Source organism: Electrophorus electricus, chromosome 7 (genome assembly GCF_013358815.1).
Source record: "Electrophorus electricus isolate fEleEle1 chromosome 7, fEleEle1.pri, whole genome shotgun sequence".
Taxonomy (NCBI): domain Eukaryota; kingdom Metazoa; phylum Chordata; class Actinopteri; order Gymnotiformes; family Gymnotidae; genus Electrophorus; species Electrophorus electricus.
In genome coordinates, this window is record NC_049541.1 from 14163483 (window position 1) to 14182144 (window position 18662).

Below are 18662 nucleotides of genomic sequence, written 5' to 3' on the forward strand. Positions count from 1 at the left end.
TATTCTTTAGCAACATACCATTATACTGATTACAGAAGCCTGGTCTGAGTCATGCTAATTGCCTAGAAGCAGTATAGGTGACTTGTTTTCCATCATACTTTTGTGTCACCAATTAGACCACATTGTTTAACATATGCAAGGTTTGAGATATGTAAAATATTGTGTAATACTGAACGTCTGACACACACACACACACACACACACACACAGAGAGAGAGAGAGAGAGAGAGAGAGAGAGAGAGAGAGACTATCACTGAATTCTCCTCACCTTACACTGTCGAAAGTAACAGCGGTTATTACTTTGGTCAATTTGGTGAAAGTGGTATAATCGAATGAGCAGTGTCGCTCGTTAAAGTACAAACGGCAACATCTTAAAAGCCATCTGTCCCAAACGAATGTATAAACCAGAGCAGCAGATTACGAGAGAGAGAGAGAGAGAGAGAGAGAGAGAGAGAGAGAGAGAGAGGGAGAGAGAGAGAGAGAGAGAGAGAGAGAGAGAGAGAGAGAGTCAGACAGACAGACAAACAGACAGAGAGAAATATCCTTGTGCACTCTGCACTCTAGTAGAACTGTTGGAGACGCACGCACGCACAGTGCGCTTTTATCTGGGAAGTTTCAAAAGGATCCTCTATAAACTCGTCATCTTAATGTCGGGACTGCTGAATATTTCCCCACCGATGCTATGGTTACCTTTATTACGGTATGTGTTTTGTTTCGTTGTTTGATCTTATCATTGTATAGTGGGAACCTGATGGGTTCTTGATGATCAGAGCTGGCACGGTGCGCTTTGGTCTGGTACAGGAGATAGTTGAGATACAATCACCCACGACGGACAAATGTTGCGTACGAATGTTACTTGAATATACAAACTTTTGCCAAAGCGTTCTTACATCGGAAAAAAAAAAACGTGTTTAGTGTTACTGACCAGTTTAGTGTTATATTTATATCACTGACCATCTTCCTCCTTCTCACAGAGTAATTCATGGCTTGACTGTGACTCTACATTCTTGTGCGTAAAGGCAGTAGTGTTGTGTCTCTACAAGCAAAATAAATATCGCTGTAAATGTCGATTTGGGAAGAATGTGAAATGCTATGCGTTGCGCACAGCCCCAGGGGAACTGAAAACCAGTACGGGCAAATTCACTTCTTACCATACGTGGTATGTACTCCTCCTTTGGGTGGAAAACAATAGACTATGAGGTTCAAACTTTTTTCTCTGAAAACGTTCTGAAAGCTTTGCGCCAAGTCAGTCCATGTGTTTTTGTAGTTAAACCGTTTAAAAGTTTGACATGCATGGAATGAATAGCATATCATAGCATGAATACAATAAAGATATAGTTATGTATTTATTTGGTGTCCTTGTAATCCCATATGAGAATATTGAAAATCTCACGAATGTGTACTGCAGGCAGTCCAACTGACAACAAAACGTGCATAAACTGTACATGTAAATTTTGTATTCCTTTCTGAACCTTGTACAGCCTTTTTGGAGTACTGGTATGTACTATCTCTCTTACTGCTTGAGAAACTGAAATTATTTTATTTTGCTCTGTGATTTTTCACCTCTAGCGCTGTCCGAGAAAAATCCCTAACATAGATCATCCACATAAATCTGTGTTATAGACGGGTTTAGCCAGTGTTTTCGAAACGAGTTTTGAGTTGTCTACGGAATGTGTTACTGACCTCGTAAAACAATTCCTTTTTGGGTTGTGACTACTCTTAGACTGTTTCCAGTTATGTATGTGATACGACTAAGCCACCAACAACATGAAGTCGAACAAGGGCGCTCTCTCTCTCTCTCTCTCTCTCTCTCTCTCTCTCTCTCTCTCTCTCTCTCTCTCTCTCTCTCTCTCTCTCTCTCTCTCTCTCTCTCTCACTGAGAAAGTCAGTGGGCTTCAGTCTCGTCACCCTGTATTACTGGGCGCGTAAAGAGTCTTGTATAGGCTTGCCGCACTGTTGTACCTGTCAAAAATGGCTAATAGTTTTCACTGTCTCTCAATTGTGAAAATCTGCTTGATAACTCAGAATGTTAAGTACTTAAAATACGAAATATTTTATTTTTGTATAACATTTTACATTAGTGCTACATGACAATATGTGGATCTATCCGAGTTCACGGGCAAACGTAAACCAAATCTTTCAAAGGTTAGTTGGTATTAATTTACAAAAACTCTAGGATTTGTCGATATATTTTACAATAATATATCGTAGCAAACATCACCTTCATCAGGACTTTATGTCACTGACGTCAGGGCCCTATAAAATATCACCACAAACGTCAGTGCAAACGTCTCTGACACTGTACATTCAGAACATATAACGTGCAAATGTGCCATTTTCTTAGATAACAAGAGTACTGCAAAAATTCATACAGATGTGCTACTACTTCTAAGAGCTTTGGGAAATTAGTCCATTAAAATTTAGGCCTAATTTGCATTTACGTTTGTGGTGGTCACCTCTTTAATATAATTGTATTTGATCTGAAATTAAGGTTCAGCATATAAGATGCTGAAGTGGAGCAAAACGTTTTATATTATGTGGATGTAATACAACCAAAAATGAAGTCTTCTAAATTTTAGAACTGATAATTTGAAAAGTATGGTCTTATCACCCCCTTACAAGGCTAAGCTCATTGTGTTCTGTATTTTGTAAAATGTCCCAGATATAGCATATGTGCGTGTAGTACACAATACATGCTCTGTGTAGTAACAGGATTATTAATTCAATTAGATGTTTTGATCTGTTGTTTTGGTTATTTATAAGTCTAAGATTTATGTTTGCCTTTGTGATTTAGCCACAATGTTTGTTTGTTTTCTTACAGCTTATACATATTTTTTAGATTTATTTTTTATCTGAGTATTAAAAACAAAACAAAAAATACAGCTACCCATTTCCATTTTATTACTGTTGCTTACAGTCAGTTAGACTCTGTCTGAAGAAACAGCATGGATGCTAAAGTATAGAGGTTTATAGCTTCCTTTTCACATTTGCTGTAGGCTCCGGATGCCGTATGTCCATATATGAGCCATGCCTTCGTCTTTTGCTCTGATCTACCAGACATGATCTGACCCAGTTATCTGGGTAAGTGTGGTGACAGTGCTCCACCACAGCTGGCCTGTCACTATAGTCCACAATGGATCTGGTCAGAGGTGCGTGAAACTGCATGTAGTTTGAAGGTTCCCATCCAACCCATATCCAGTAGTTATCCAGGGTGTTTTGGTCTGTATTGGTTAAACTGTGGGAAATTCACCTCCTTGACCATATATGGAACACTCTGACTACCTAATATCCAATGAGCAGCCAACCAGCCTTTTTGTGCCGCACTACTTAAAGCTTGTTTGGGAATTTTGGAAGATTGGGCATGATCACACATTAATGACATATGTCCTATTTTCTTTTAAATAAACTGTTTGCTTCTTAAGAAATACAAGTTGCACTAGCAAGCTAATTTGCAGGAGCTATCACTATATTGCATAAACAGACCCATCATAGCAATAACCTTAGGAAACCATGTCTAAATACATGACTGACTAAAACCAGTTCAGTGATACAAGCAAAAAAAAATGCAAGCATTTTTTTGCATTTCCATTTTACCACATCACAGATAAAATAGCCTAAAACAGCAGAGAATAATAATTTATCGCTGACATTTCTTGTCATTCATCCAAGGCACAGGAATACTAACAACAAACACCTACTCAGCATGGGCTAGCGTACGTTTCAAGGTGAAGTGGCTTTTCTTTTGCCTGCGTGGGCATCTCTTGTAATTCCTTGCAGTTACAAACTACTAACCTAAATTATCCTTGTAATAATACACAAAGCTATTGCTTTGCTACAGCAAGAAAATTAGCCAGCAAAGGCTATCCGATATTGCAGATACAGCTACACTGCAGAATGCTATTGTGCATAAATAACAGTGTGGTAATTTGATAAGTTACTGTTTCGAAAGCCATTATTGGATTGCTACTGCAAAAGGTTTTGACCAGGTTTGTATATTACACATATTGCCAGTGTTTAATGACTGATTTGGTTTACGGCATTTATAGTGCACCATTTCATGATTCATTCATGTGAAATTGTTGGAATTCTATCTTGGTGCAACTCATCTGAAGGGTGACATATGGTAAGGACTGGTGTGGGAATAGCTGTGGTAGCTTCTCTGAAAGCTTTATTCGTCTGAAATGAAATTCATGATCTCAGGTTTTAGCAAGTCTATGAAGAGTACTTACTTGATGTTCAATAAAGAAAATACTCACTGTCCTAAATGACTTAATTAGTACCACTAACTAGATTGTCAATTTCAAGGCAGTAGAATGGTCTAGTAGAGCATTGCTGAGAAGGAAAAGCTTAATTTCAAACTGAAAACAATAAAACCACAATTGTGCTGTTTAATGAGGCAGTATATATTGCTGACCCTGGTGTACACACATCTAGTTCACTCTGTTCAGTTCCCCAGTAATATTGCATGGTAGTCTAATACTTTTATGACATTCCGCATGGATGGAACTGAGAGTATAGTGCACTAACACCAATGAAATTCACTGTTTAGTAACCTACCATAAACAATATATGCCAACAATATATGCCAGCAACTGAATAGTGGCTCTGCTGTGATTCAGTGCTTTGTGTACAATGACAAAGAGTTTAAATTGAATACAGGCAGTTACAAGAAGCCAATGTAATTCCAAGAGATCAGCAATAATATGTTCAGTTTTCTTTGTATAAGAAAGTAGAAAGATAAATTTTGGATGTATTGCAATTCATTTGAGGATTTATCAGGAGAACAAGAAAATAAGTGAATGGATGGAGTAAAATTTCGTAATAATGAAAACTGAAAGATCTCTGTAGACAAGCAATATTGCACAGGTGGAAGAATCTCAAGAAGGTAGTATGTATTTGAAAGGAATGTTTGTAAAACCACCTAAAAAAGAAAAATTACTATTCTTAGAAAGAGCTGCTTTGGACCCTACCAACATGATTTTTATTTAATCACAGTTTAAGATGAACAAAAATGAATTACATGTAATGCTTGTTATATTGAAGGCACTCTAACAGGGGAAAAATGAAGAAAAGAACAGTGGGTTGAGTATTAAAAGAGATTTGAGTGCATAGAAATTAAACTAGACCATGTTGTGGAATGGCAGAGCATATAGACAGCAATAGAAGGGGCCTCATGATAGAGCCCTGTGGATCACCTTGGGAGACTGGAGTAGTGTGAGATTTATATTTGCTAATGGATACAAAATGTTCTTTTGGACAGCTATTACCTAAACCACTCTTAAAAAGTGTCACCAATTCCTATATAAGAGTAGGATGCTGTGATTAATCATATTGAAAACATCACTACGATCAAGAAGGAATAGAATATAATTTATTATCAGGATCATGAAGTAATGAAGAGATAAGGCACCAGGCATGAAGTCAGAGTACATAAGCACCACTGAGAGGAAGAATTGTCTCATTTCAGTAAACAGAGTATAACTATTGATAATATAGATATTAAATAGATTATATAGATATTACTATAATTGTCATTGCCTTATTCAAAACAATAGTCTCCTTAAGTAATTCCGCTTTCTTGTCCTGAATGCCTATTTCTTTTGTTATGTATGACACACCCATGTCAGTGCTTAAGAACAGAGGGTGCTCTGTACCAATACCTACCATTATTTGCTTTTAAAAGGTATGCTGGGTTAATTTTGAACAATTACTTTCCCAGACCAACTGTTCAGCATCTGTGCTCTAGCATCTGGATGGAATGAATGTGTTTTTAATTAAGACACTTGAAAAAGTGAGTGGCAATACCATCAATGTTTTATGTAGATATAATATTTGTGTGATTTACAGTTAGTGGGAGTGAAGGTATTTCCAGAAACACAGGATTCTTTTTTTCATTAACTACTGTAAAAGTATTTGAGATTTTTCTGTCTGTAAACATACTTTATGTATAATTTTTGAAGATCCATGGCACAAAAATACTGTTGAGCAGCACACATTATGTTAAAGCCAGGAAAGCACTGGCTGATAAAAACCTTGAATAAGAAGTCATCGCATTAGGGCCCTGCATGTGGACGGCTGGGGGATTCAGTGCTAAGGAGATGTTGAGTGCAGCTTCCAGGACCAGGGATTTGCAGTGTACTCAACAACCAAATGTGGACAGTTCCCTAGCTACGAGCTCACAGTCAATATAGATAACGCCATCCAGGACACAGGTTCCATGATGCTGAGGGAGAGCCACGCAGTGCTTTGTGTACTTGTCACTAGTTGCCTGTTTGCACAGATCACAGGGGATTCTGAGCAATGCATGGATTCCAGACCATCCCTGAATAAAGGTGGCTGAAGAGGAGGTGAGGAGAGAATAGGGTAATGTTGCTGATACTGGGCTGATTCTGTGAAAGTCTACACTGTCAGTGCTCCAAAGACAAATTTTTTTAAGTTGTTTTGCGGGCACAAACTAAGTCGAGATTAAGTTTAGTGTGTGGCTTGGAAGCCATGGGGTGTAATGTTAAATTAGAGGGCAACCTTTTCTAGTTCAATAAAAAAAATTGCCATGTAGAAAAAGTTTGAAGTGAACTTCAGAAAATCTGTACAAATTTCCCAGAGTGAAATATGTTTCTACTTGATCTTGATGAAATCTCAAACACTGCGGGTCAAGTCTGAGCACTGGAAGTCATTCCCCAAGTCTCTGAATGTAATCCAAGTAGTGTGCACAAAGCATTCTTTCTCTGCCTCTGTTTTGCTGCACATGAGATTGCTGCGTGGTGCTGGTCAGAGATCCAGATTTGAGGGGTCCTGAGATTCCCCACTTTATGAGAACATCTGGAGCTCATTGGAAGGCGTCAGGGTTTACATGATCATCCTTTAAAATCCTGTTTGCTTTGCTTTTTTCAAAAAAAAAATTTTTTTCTTCCAAACCATTCTTAGAATCCAGTGACGGAATATATTTAAACCTTATGTCATGTAAGTAAATATGACTCAGTGAGGAATTCAGCATGAATTCTTCATGAATTCTTCATTCTGAAGTTGAAGATCTCACCTGATGCTCGTGGATGAATGTATATTGTTATGTCCTTTATTTCTGTTAAATCAAACCAAACCACCATTGCTTGTTGTAATATATCAGACTACATCTTCAATTTTATAAGTAACTTGATATGAAAGAACATATAACAAAGTATGCTATCCCAGAATAGCTACCACTAGAGTCCTCATAAACTACTGGGGTTATGTTAAGCAAACACATGTCTCATGTAAATGCCCAAGTGTGCTCCTGTAACACATCAGGTAGAGTAGAGCAGGAACTCACAACTCCAAGTTCATGGGTTCCATTCCCAGGGATCATACATATTGTCATGCTGATAAATGTGTAAGTCACTCTGGAAAAGTCAGTCTGCCAAATGTTGTAAATCTGTGGTCAGCACAAATGCTGGTGCTTATCAATTCATTTATCCCTTCTAGTAAATGATGGAATATCAGAAGATTCAGACAAGACTCACTTTCTGATTCTTTTATCTTGATATCCAGTGTCCTCATACATCATATATACACAGAGAGAATATGAAGAAACTGAATGAAAACCACATGTATGTTTTGAATTGTTCTGCTTCCTTCTTAGCTCAACCTTCCATGAACTGCTCCAGTGGGTAGTTTATCTGCTCCCTCTGAGTGATGCAGTCCTCAGCAGCTGCATGTGAGGCTCGCAAAATGTTGGGCAGCTCAGAGCCCGTAACTAATCCCAGGACAATCCTTAGGGAGTTAAAAGCTCAGGGGGCTGTAAGCCTCCTTGGTCAGACCTAGAGGATGTGCATGGGTGGGGATGAACCCCCACGCATCAAAAATTCCCGCCTTCATTTGAGTTCAGGTGGATGTAAATGAATACTGCAGGTGTTCATGCATGACTGGGGACTTTTATGTGCAAGCCACTGCCAGAGCCCAGCTTAACACCTGCTGCCCATAGACAAACTGCAGCTTGCCAGCCCGCCACAAGGATCAGACAGAGATTTGATCTGCACACCATCAGAAGTGCTGCTCCATTATGTAAGATATTAGATCGTGTCCCCAAACAGATTTGCCAGTCTGTAAAGCGATTGCATTCATAAGAGATGAGAGGATGAGAGGCGCATAGTTTACTGGATTCATCTTAAATGAACAAATTTTAGTTCACACCTTATATGATCACACCTCAACCTGACTGAGTACTTTTTGGTGAGTGCTCTAAACCAGTTAAGGTAGATCAAGCAGATTTTAACACTCTGTGCTCCTGTGTACTGGAATAAGGCCTGAACACCTTGAGCATTTAAACTCTTTGACCATGACTTAACAGCATGCTATGACATTTTTGTATGCAGTACCTTCACCAGGAGGCTTTTTACTTAAACCAGGGGGAAAGTTGCTATATTTCACAAGACTGAGGTTATATAAAAAGTACATTTTATTAGTGGTTCTTCTAAGCTTAGATCAAACAGATTGTCGACGACAGCCTGTGAGGGCCTATTGCGCACCAATGAAAGAATTTCTTGATGCCCTACAATCAGTGGTTATCCTTGAGGTTTGTTCAGTTCATACTGGCTGTGAGCACCATGCCTCAGAGCTGCTTCACAACAGTTCCCTTGTGTCTGGCAGGCACCACACAGCTCTGCATTGGCCAGCTCTTCACATTTTCACCCCACTGCCATTAGTAGGCCTACACGGGGCCAAGGTGGCACAAACCGGAACTGGTGTGTTTTAAAAATCCCAGCCCCCTCCAATCCCCTGACAGTCCACTCCTGAAGCTATTTGCTCTGGTCTCCACCCCCTCAAGCAAGTGATTGTTGCATAATTTTGATTTATCGAAGAAAGTCTGCTAGACTATTAAAAAATCCTAGAGGCTGTGTAAATGTAAAAAGCCAAACAGAATTCAGGCAGAAAATTATGATCAACAAATTGTTTTAGAGAAGCTAGCTCAAACCTGGAATGGACCCACGCTTGAATTGACTGAGTTCCACAGTTCAGTTATATGAATTACCTGGTGTGGTGTTAGACCCGAATGCCATGTTGTTAATTTCACAACACACACACCCTGTCAGTTATCTTCTGCCTCAATTAAGGCCAGAAAGCATTTAGGCCTTTTGGATAAAATAACCTGAAGGCCATTGGTTGACTAATCACATGAACATAAGAGGATGCTCATTCTAGGCCTTTATAATGGCTTGCTGCAGCTTGGCACTCAGATAACATGTTAGTACTCAATGGGGTAATGGTCTCAGTCATTCACCAGTTAATTACATTCACAACTTGCATATACCTAACTCAGCTTGGAAGGAATAGCTAATGACAATAGCAGGTATGGTACTGAAAATAGCATTCAGATTGTTGCTGTTCAACCTCAACTAAAGCACTAACCCCATTGAAGGATAAGTGTTCTCAATTGTATGACAAATAAAAGAGCCATTTGTTATATTGCTTTAAGAACTGACAGACAGGTTGTTTCATGCCTGGCTTTCATTGCTACTTTTGCAAATGAATGAAATCTAAGCTGTAGAATGAGTGACTTAAATGACCTGAGTGATTTTCCTGTCTACTTCAAAATAAGAGTATTTGTTAAACAAGCTGAGAAGATGATTTACTTTACTCCAACTTCAGAGGAAATGTACTGCAGAGTAGTAGACTGAAGTATAACCAGGTGTATGGGGTGGGGTTTGTATCGAATTAACTGGTAACCCAATGTAACTTATTTACAATAAGCTTTGCCTTTCTTATCAATGTGTTTGATTATATGGAATTGTTTTATCTGTACTGCACATCAAGGAAAGGTGAATTTCAGCACTATAATTTTGAAAACCTTGGCAGAACAAGCCAGAAACTCTCTGGCTCAGTTGATACTGATCATTCCTAATGTTTGAAAGAAAAAAATAAAGCCTCTTCCATGGTCCCCATTCCCACACCAAAGCCTCTCCCCCATTTCTGTTTTCACCAAGACCATGTCCACATCTGTGTTCTGATGAGGCCTCTATTTCCCCTGCTTATGCAATACAATGACAGATGACAGGAAGATATGGAATTACCATGGATTTCAAAACACGGACTCTGTGCCAATTTACAAGTGATTTTAGGGCAAAATGCAAAAATGACCCTTGCATTCTCATACAATTCAAACACTCCTGCTTGTTTAGAGAAGGTTTTCAGGACAAAAGAAAAACAGGTAAAGAGAAAGAGAGAAAGTAAGAGGAAAAACAGAAAGTAAGAGGAAGCCCAAGATTACTGCTTCAAAACTTATCGTGATGGAACTCAAGCGCATGTAAATGTATTACAAGTGCTATGTATTTAGTTTTTAAAGGAGGCAAGGTAATATTATACCAACATGATATTTTTAGGCATTAGGAATTAGAAAACCTTTTTTGCATGTTTTAATGAACATCAAACCTCAGAGGCCACCTATCCAGGATATATCCAAAAGAAAGCTGAGAACCTGCACACAATGAAAGACAAGAAAGATGATATCCAGTCTGAATTTTCATACAGTGAAGTTCCACATTGCATCCATCTGCCTAATACTAAATGTAAGATTGGGCTCCAAATAGTGGGGCAAATAATTTTTTGTGCAAAGCCATTTTTCTCTTTACTCAAGCAAGATTGTTCTGTGGAAAGTATACTTAATACATTATACTTGACACTAACAAGAAGTGAACTGTAACTCTAAGAAGAAGTGAACTGTAGTCTCTGTGTGTATTACAAAGCACCTGGTGTTAACTGCCTAATGCCCGTGGATGAATAGACATAAAAACCTAAATCTTAGCAAGCCTGTGTTTGTCCGCTTAAAATGGTTGTTAATTGTATTCCATTAAAAAACTCTGTAGCAAATGGTGTTATTATTTAAGTGCAAGGTGTTTGTTTTATGTATGCAATGCATTTACTTACTTCTGTCCTGGTACTGTGAGATTAGCAATATAAGTATTTGGATAAGTGCAGTATGTAAACTAACTTTATTTCAGTGAGTGAGATCTTTTGCAGTGTGTTTTATTGTCTGTTTGGATGTTTTATACAGTGCAGTAGAACAAGCAGAAATCAGTCCAATTAATGTGACTCACATTTTATCAGTTGCGCTGGTGATGGTGCATAAGACTTGTAAAACAACCCTTTTTTAAACAAAATGTTAATAGGCCAAAACCTAAAATTCAAATGTGCTCATTTGAAGAGCGAGTCATTGAACTAGATCTTTAGATGCAATGCAAAAAGTGTATTAATTTAAAAGCTAAGGCTATAAAAATGCTCCTTAGTGTTTTTCAGTGGCTGCAGTGAGGGGGTATTCATGTTAGCAGCATCCCTCAAAAAATTAGTAGTGCTTATGGCATAACATGTGCAATTTACTAAATGACCTTTGGGCACCTTGGGCTCAGGCAAACACACACACACACACACACACACACACACACACACACCCAAGCATGCACGCACACAAACACCCACCAACCTCCCCCCACATACACACACCCACCCATCCACACACACACACTTTTTGTCCATTCAGTCACTGACACCTGTGAAGACTAGCAATGCCATTCAACCTAAAAGCAACTCTTTCACTTTATCTCCGCCTTTTTGTCTGCATCTCTGGCATCTAACAAAAGTGACTGCTTCTAAGTTTCTACACACTGCACACTGCCTTCAATACGTACAAGCAAAACAGTTGAATTTTCTGTTATTGACCTTTGGCTTCAAGTTCACCATCCCAGAACAAAGGCATTCCTACATGAAGCTGAAGTGAGCACATACTTAAGCACTCTTTATTTCAGCAAGGAGACTACCATCAAACAAGACTTTACTTACATAATATAAAAAATGTTATGGTCCCCTGGCAGGATCTCTACTTTCCTTCAGAGGAGATGTTGTTGAGTTCTGTGTCTCCCCCTTGTTCACTTGTTTTAAGCTGTAAATCACAGGGCCTGCCGTGTGGGATCTCCTAGAGAAAGGAGACATAAACACATGGTGCTTCTCAGAGGCCTGCAAGAGCGGCGCGTATGTGGTGTCACTCATCAGCAGGGAGGCCTGTTCTGTGCCAAGTGCACCCTGCTGCAGCCTCGAACGTCTGCACTGCCTCAGTCTCCGTGTGACACTATCAGCATTAGTCAGGCTCACACTTTCTGAGTTTGGAATTTGAGTTTAGTGCTCTTCTCAGTCGATCAGGATAAGGAACGTTACAAGAGATCTTCCATCACATTTCCCACAGATTTCAGACTTTTTCTCTTGCCGTCATGCTATCGGATGTGCTGAAAGAATTACGCAAACACATTTGTTATGAAAATTATTAGAAGAAGAATGAAGAGCTGACCATGTTCACCTGTCACTGGAGGGGCATGCATTCACTCCCCTTATGGTTCTGCTTAGCTTCCGTCTATCAACAACCGCTTCCATGTGCACTGACACATTACAAAGTGTCAATGTAATATGACATTGAATCAGCACTACTTCACAGAACCTGTGTTGAAGTCTTAGATGAGACAGAGTTGTCAAAAACAGTAATCACCACTGACTTCGTGGTGATTCAAAGCAGAACATAAGGAATCATGTTATGCAGAGTGTCAGTGTCTGAATGAGTCTGTCAGGTAAAGCTGTGTTAAAGAAGTTTCTGAAAAGTAACAGCAAGCAGCAAGGGCTTTTCCCATGGACTTCAGAGGCAAACAGAATACAGCAGCAAGCAAAGCAAACAGCACACAAGGACACAAGCTAGGCTCCAAGCAGTAAAATGCTCTGCAGTGGATGTGTTTAGCAGGACACTTTTTCCACCTTGGTATGTGGAGGGCAGAGACTGCTAAGGGAACAAGCGTTCTTTGGGGAATTCTTCAGGAGGATTGCAGTTTGGGTTTTTGAGGGAGGCTCAGCTGTAACATGTGGAACATACGCGGTCAAATGGACGTATGGAATATCCACAGGGCCAGTGGGTATGTGATTCACTCCAGTAAATCAGGCAGAGGGTCAGTGCACCTCCTTATGGTATGCCAGTGAATGTTACTTAGCGAGTTTTTTGCTTTCTTCATTTAAATGAAGTAAATTCTCCAATTATGTGTTCTAAGATTTTTTTTTAAGATTGTCACATCTGTGTGCGAACAATCTATTACAAACAACCAATATCAAGCACACACACACACAAGCACACACACACACACACACACACACACACACACACACACACACAAACATGCTTTCACACACATAAGAAAACACATACCGACAGAAACACACTCCCACACATATATATACACACACATGCATACACATGCATAGGTGCAGACTGATGGAAGTCAGAAAAATACAGATATCAACAGCAGGGCTAATGCAGGGCATAACCAGTTTTAACAGGGTTAAACAGGGTTGCCTGTACCCTGGGAGGCCTTAAACCAGTCTGTATATCTTTCAGTTTGACTGGAGCCAGTTTGACTTCATCAAATCTACTGTGCCAAGTGTGATCTAAAAATGTTCTGTAACCGTGGCTATCACTGCTGAACGTGCAGATTAGCTAACAGGCCTGTTTCAGATTCTTCCAGGAATCTGGCTGGGTGGAACTGCTTCTTTGGCATTCAATGTCCTGTCAGAGACTTTGTGTCCCTAAAAGCTTGACATACATTTATTTACTCACTCTTATTCTTTTACAACATACATTTGTTTTAAATAACATGAAAGCACAGATCAAAGTTACTAAACAAATAATAGCCTGGATCAGATGTGAAATGTCAACACCAATCAGCCAACCTGTTTTCTTTTTCTTTCATTTTCTTCTTTTGAATACTCTTTGGTAATGGTACAGCCAACAGACTATATAGCTGATAAATGTGAGTGGTTAATTACAGGCAGATTTGCTTACTGTAATAAATCTAAAAATCAATGTAACCAGAGAAATAAAAACTGTTTTTGAAAACAACAATATGCTGTCACTGAATATCCAGACATCTATGTTTATAGTAGCTGTCTATCAGATTCAAAGATTGATGTAGAACTTCTTCATGACCACTGGAACTAAGAAGTGCTACTGTGTCCTTACAGAGGTCTTCTCTGCCTTCTTTCATTAGATCTTACAGGTGAATCTAGTGATGTCCATCTTGCTGTACGTGATGTTCCTCGCGTACCTCTATGGCATCTCCGCCACCACGATGAACAAGCAGAGGCCCACCCAAGACCCCATCAACACTCTCATCATCAAGCTCTTGCAGGCCGACATCAGCCGCGGCCGGCAGAGGCAAGACGAGGGGACTCAGGACACACCCTTGCCCTACCCCGCAGGTACCGGCCACCCGCCACGACTCAGCCTGTCCGCTCACCAGCCAAGTAGGGTAAGGGCCGATGAGCTGCTCCAGCAGCACAAGCGTTACAACTCACCCCGTGTGCTGCTGAGCGAGCGGCCTCCGCTGCAGCCTCCGCCACTCTACCTCATCGACGACTTCGTGAGCAGCCAGGACGGCAGCAGTGGCAACAAGACACGGCAAAAGCGCTACGCTGAGCACAAGAGCTACCGGGGCGAGTACTCGGTGTGTGACAGCAAGAGCCGCTGGGTAACGGACAAGACCATGGCAGTGGACATCCACGGGCGGGAGGTTTCCGTGCTGACAGAGGTTGAAATGGTGTCGCCGAGCATGAAGCAGTACTTTTTTGAGACGAGCTGCCAGAATAGCAAGCCTTTGAAGAGTGGCTGCCGCGGCATTGATGACAAGCACTGGAACTCTCAGTGCAAAACCTCACAAACGTATGTGCGAGCGCTCACCAAATACAATAACGTGATGAACTGGCGCTGGATACGAATCAACACCTCATGTGTCTGCGCACTTTCACGCAAACACCGCAGGACGTAAAATGAATGAAATCCCATATTGCGCAACTACTCTACTGTCTTTATATTTTACCCTTGGGGGGATGAGGGGCTGTAAATATATAAATTATTATTTAAGTTATATGAAATGCATGTAGTCTACACATGTCTATATGATGTATAAATATATTCGTGTTATTTATTGAAGTTGTTATCAGAGCAAAATCTAAAAAGAGATACACATATGAACTTGTGATAAAAACATGCAGTTCCATTAAGCTACAAGAGCATTACATGGAGAAAATATGTGCCTTGGTCAAGTGTCGTTACACATATCATACCTTTAGATCTGAACCCTGGGATCAGCTGCAATCGAAGTATAAATGTAGAATAATTTAATAGAATAGTAAATACAATTATAGGTATACTTATAGGTATATAAATTTATTCATTTGTCAGTTACTTTCTCATTACTGCAGTATTGCTCAAGAAACAGTCTATGCTACTGATACTGTGCTATCAGTGCTATCAGTATCTCCATCAAGTTGGGGAAAAAAATCACTGTTGAGATGCTTTCATACACACACACACAAACACACACACACACACAATGCACATGGGTATACAGGCCATACTGCCATACTGTGCAGCAACAGAAGGTAATTGACAGAAAACCTTTTAGCACTGGAGATATGTTATTATTATAACACAGAAATTAACTTTACAATGGCTTAACAAAAGAAAACTTAACAATGTTAAATGGACTGGATGGAGTCTATTTACAAGGCTGTTGTTAAGGATTTTTTTTTAATGCAACATATATAGCCATGTGTAAAACTCGTCATCTGGTCATCACAATGATTGGTGCAATTGCTCCAATTTCATCAGTTTAATAATTAATAACTGCTCAACCAATCACATCCTCTTTTACTGGTAATTGGTATGGTGGGCTCCCCTTGGCCTAGCCATGTAGTACAGCCATGCCCTCACTGGGCATTGGCACTGACTCCATTTAATAAAGATAATGGCAACTACATTGCAAAGAGCAAAACCATGACTGGGACCACAGCATAGGTTATGACTGGGACCACAACATAAAGCACCTGAATGCTGTTACCCTTGAATAAAACTCACTAGCCAGTGGAGGAGCAATGGGTAGCCCTTCTGTCAGGACTGGTCATGTTCTCAGAGATCCTGCACTAGTTCCTGGAGGCCAAGCCTCCTGCCCACAGCTCTGGGCCTGCAATCATTCCAATGCAAAAACACTTCTTGTTTAGTAACCCATGAATATTGCCTGTAACTTTGCCCAATTTCCTAATGAAAAAAACCCCCAAACAATCTTTAACTAAGAAGAGTCACAGGCAAACAAATGGGCATTAAAATGTTCCATTATTAATGACACTGTAGTCTTACAAAGGAGTAAAGCTGCCTTAAAATGATGCACATGCATGCAGAGCTGGGATAAAGCACATACCCTGCTCCTTAAGGGTGATTCCCTCTTGTCAGGCTTATCTTAGCAGATAAGCATTTAGCCTGGGCACACACTGTAAAAAAGTCCTGGCTTATTTAACCATTGCAAGTTTGTGTAAGGAGTTCTATTTTCAACTGGCACAATCAAGCAGATTCTAACTAGTCTAAATTAGGCTTGTTTCAAAGACATAATCTATGAGTTCTCAAATGCTTTGAGTTCAGGTTGAGTTCAAGGACATCTTGTTACCAACAAATCTTACTTCAGAGTGGAATATGATTATATCTGGTTGGTTGTAATGGCTCCCGGTACTTGTCAGAAAGTTTCACTGTACCTTTATTGGCCCCGAGATAGTAGGTCCATCAAAAAGCTCCCACAGCAAGTGGTGATAGTTAGCTATTTTTAAGTTTTTATTTGTTGCAGTGAAGCTAAGGTAGTGGATTAGCTGACCCCATAAAATATATGCAGCACCCTTCTTGAAAATTGCTCATTTCTAAACAACTTTGTTTATGGTAGTTATGTCCATTTACCACTGACACACATTGTTATTACCATTTACCACTGATACACATAAGTTTCCAATTGAATACCTGTGTATCTCTGACTTGCTAGAAAGAAGCAGCTGATGTCAGAGTGATAGCTCTGTATGTATTCAGGTGATGCTGAGGTCTCCGTTGTTGAGGTTATCTTTGGTGAAAAAAGATAAATGCATAGTCAACTATCATTCTGAAAATGACACACCAGTTCCAGCTGTGCAAATCAGAGACATAAATGCCCATTCCAGTTGAGAGCTTGTTAGCACTTGTAATAGGCTTTTTTATTGAACGCCCTTATGTCAACCAGATAATGTGGCATTGAAATGAAGACTTAACTCTATAGGAGACATTTGACAGCATATACAACTGGTGTCTTACAACTCAGGGCTCAGCAGTGTTTAGGTAGCCCAATCTGAGTAACATAGAAGACTTACTCCATTCTGTAACAATCACAGAAGAAAGTTCTCTGTAAGAAAGTTCTCTCTATTATCTATCTTTATTACAGTTTCCTCTAACCTCTTCGCCTGGCAGAAGGCATGGTTTAAAAGAGATAAATGCACCTCTAGGTTTCCATTAAACTACATCCATTAAGCCATTGCCTCCAAGTGTGTGAAATGAGGAGGAGATGAGAACAGGAAGCAATCTAAATAAAGATATGATAAGGTCAATACAATAATTAAAGATTGATACATCATAGAGAGAGCTAAGACATCCCATGTGCCTCTAAAGTCCATGTAGTTATTGTCCAAACTTGTATCTAATTATACATGGTTATTAAACATTAGCAATCTTGTAATTTAATGCCTTTTAGGATACATAATGGTGCATTTTAAGATACAGAGGTTGCATGACAAAGAGATATTAACATAACATTTGATGGTTTGAAATTTAAAAAGTTATCTAAGACCATTGCATCATGACTGAGCGTCTGTCTGCTTTGAGAGATGGATTTGGGCACGGGTTTAGGACAGAGTTTGACACTGTTCAGGAAAAAGAAATCAGCAGAGCTCTGGAACACCATGCAGGACACATCCCTCCTGCACTGCATTCAGTATTTTAGTGGGATACCTACTCCACCGCTGACTGGAGCTATAGAAGGAATGTACACACCGTGTGCTCTCCTTTCCCAAGGAATTCACCTTTGCATTTATCACTTTTCCTGATGTAAGAATGATCCTAACACTGAAGAGACCTTGCAGCCCTACATACCCTTGACATGCTCGTGTCCAGATTGGGATTAGTTCACTAAAACATTCCCACATGTTTTGTACTGTGTGTTAAAGACCTTGCTGTTCTTGTGCATACTGTATACGATTCCTGCTGCTTTAAACAAATCTAACTATCCTGATCATGGAACTGAGGCCTAAGGAGGAGTGCTCTCTGTTGCTGATGAATATTTTCAGCTTTTGAAAAGGAGATTGTGCCAAAAAATTGTATTCAAGGACCATTTACTTATTCTAAATGTCTTTTGCTCTCTGGGTATATCAAGACTGAGTTAACTGTGACAAAACAGATCTCTATTTTAGTAAGAAAAATGCTTATATAGGATGTGTCTTGTTTAGTGAAGTAGTTTCTTTTGCTAAGTATTGCACCCTTACTCGCCTGTTGTCCCTACATTGTTACATTTTCCTCTCAGCTTGCGTGTATGTTGAGAATTTGTTTTCTGACCAAATTTTCTCTCTCTGATACTTGAAGGAGTGTTGTGAGTGAAAATGCCACTTAAACACAATGACACCCTCCTCCTTTGACCCCAAGGACTTCTCTGAATAAACATGTTTTTATAACAACTGCTTCCATGTGATCGGATCTATGTTTACTGAGTTGTATAAACAAGCAGTGGAATTTTTTTTTACATGTGTCATGTGATGGGAATAAATCCAAT

At 39.6% G+C, this 18662-nt stretch overlaps 1 protein-coding gene across 1 annotated transcript; it reads left to right on the forward strand.

Moving 5' to 3' along the window:
• The first annotated feature begins 579 nt into the window (after positions 1-579).
• ntf3 (neurotrophin 3) lies at positions 580-18559 on the forward strand. Its single transcript, XM_027015848.2, has 2 exons — positions 580-700; positions 14043-18559. Exons 1-2 carry the CDS (start codon positions 683-685, stop codon positions 14817-14819), a joined length of 795 nt encoding a protein of 264 aa, XP_026871649.2. The 5' UTR covers positions 580-682; the 3' UTR covers positions 14820-18559.
• Positions 18560-18662: the final 103 nt, after the last annotated feature.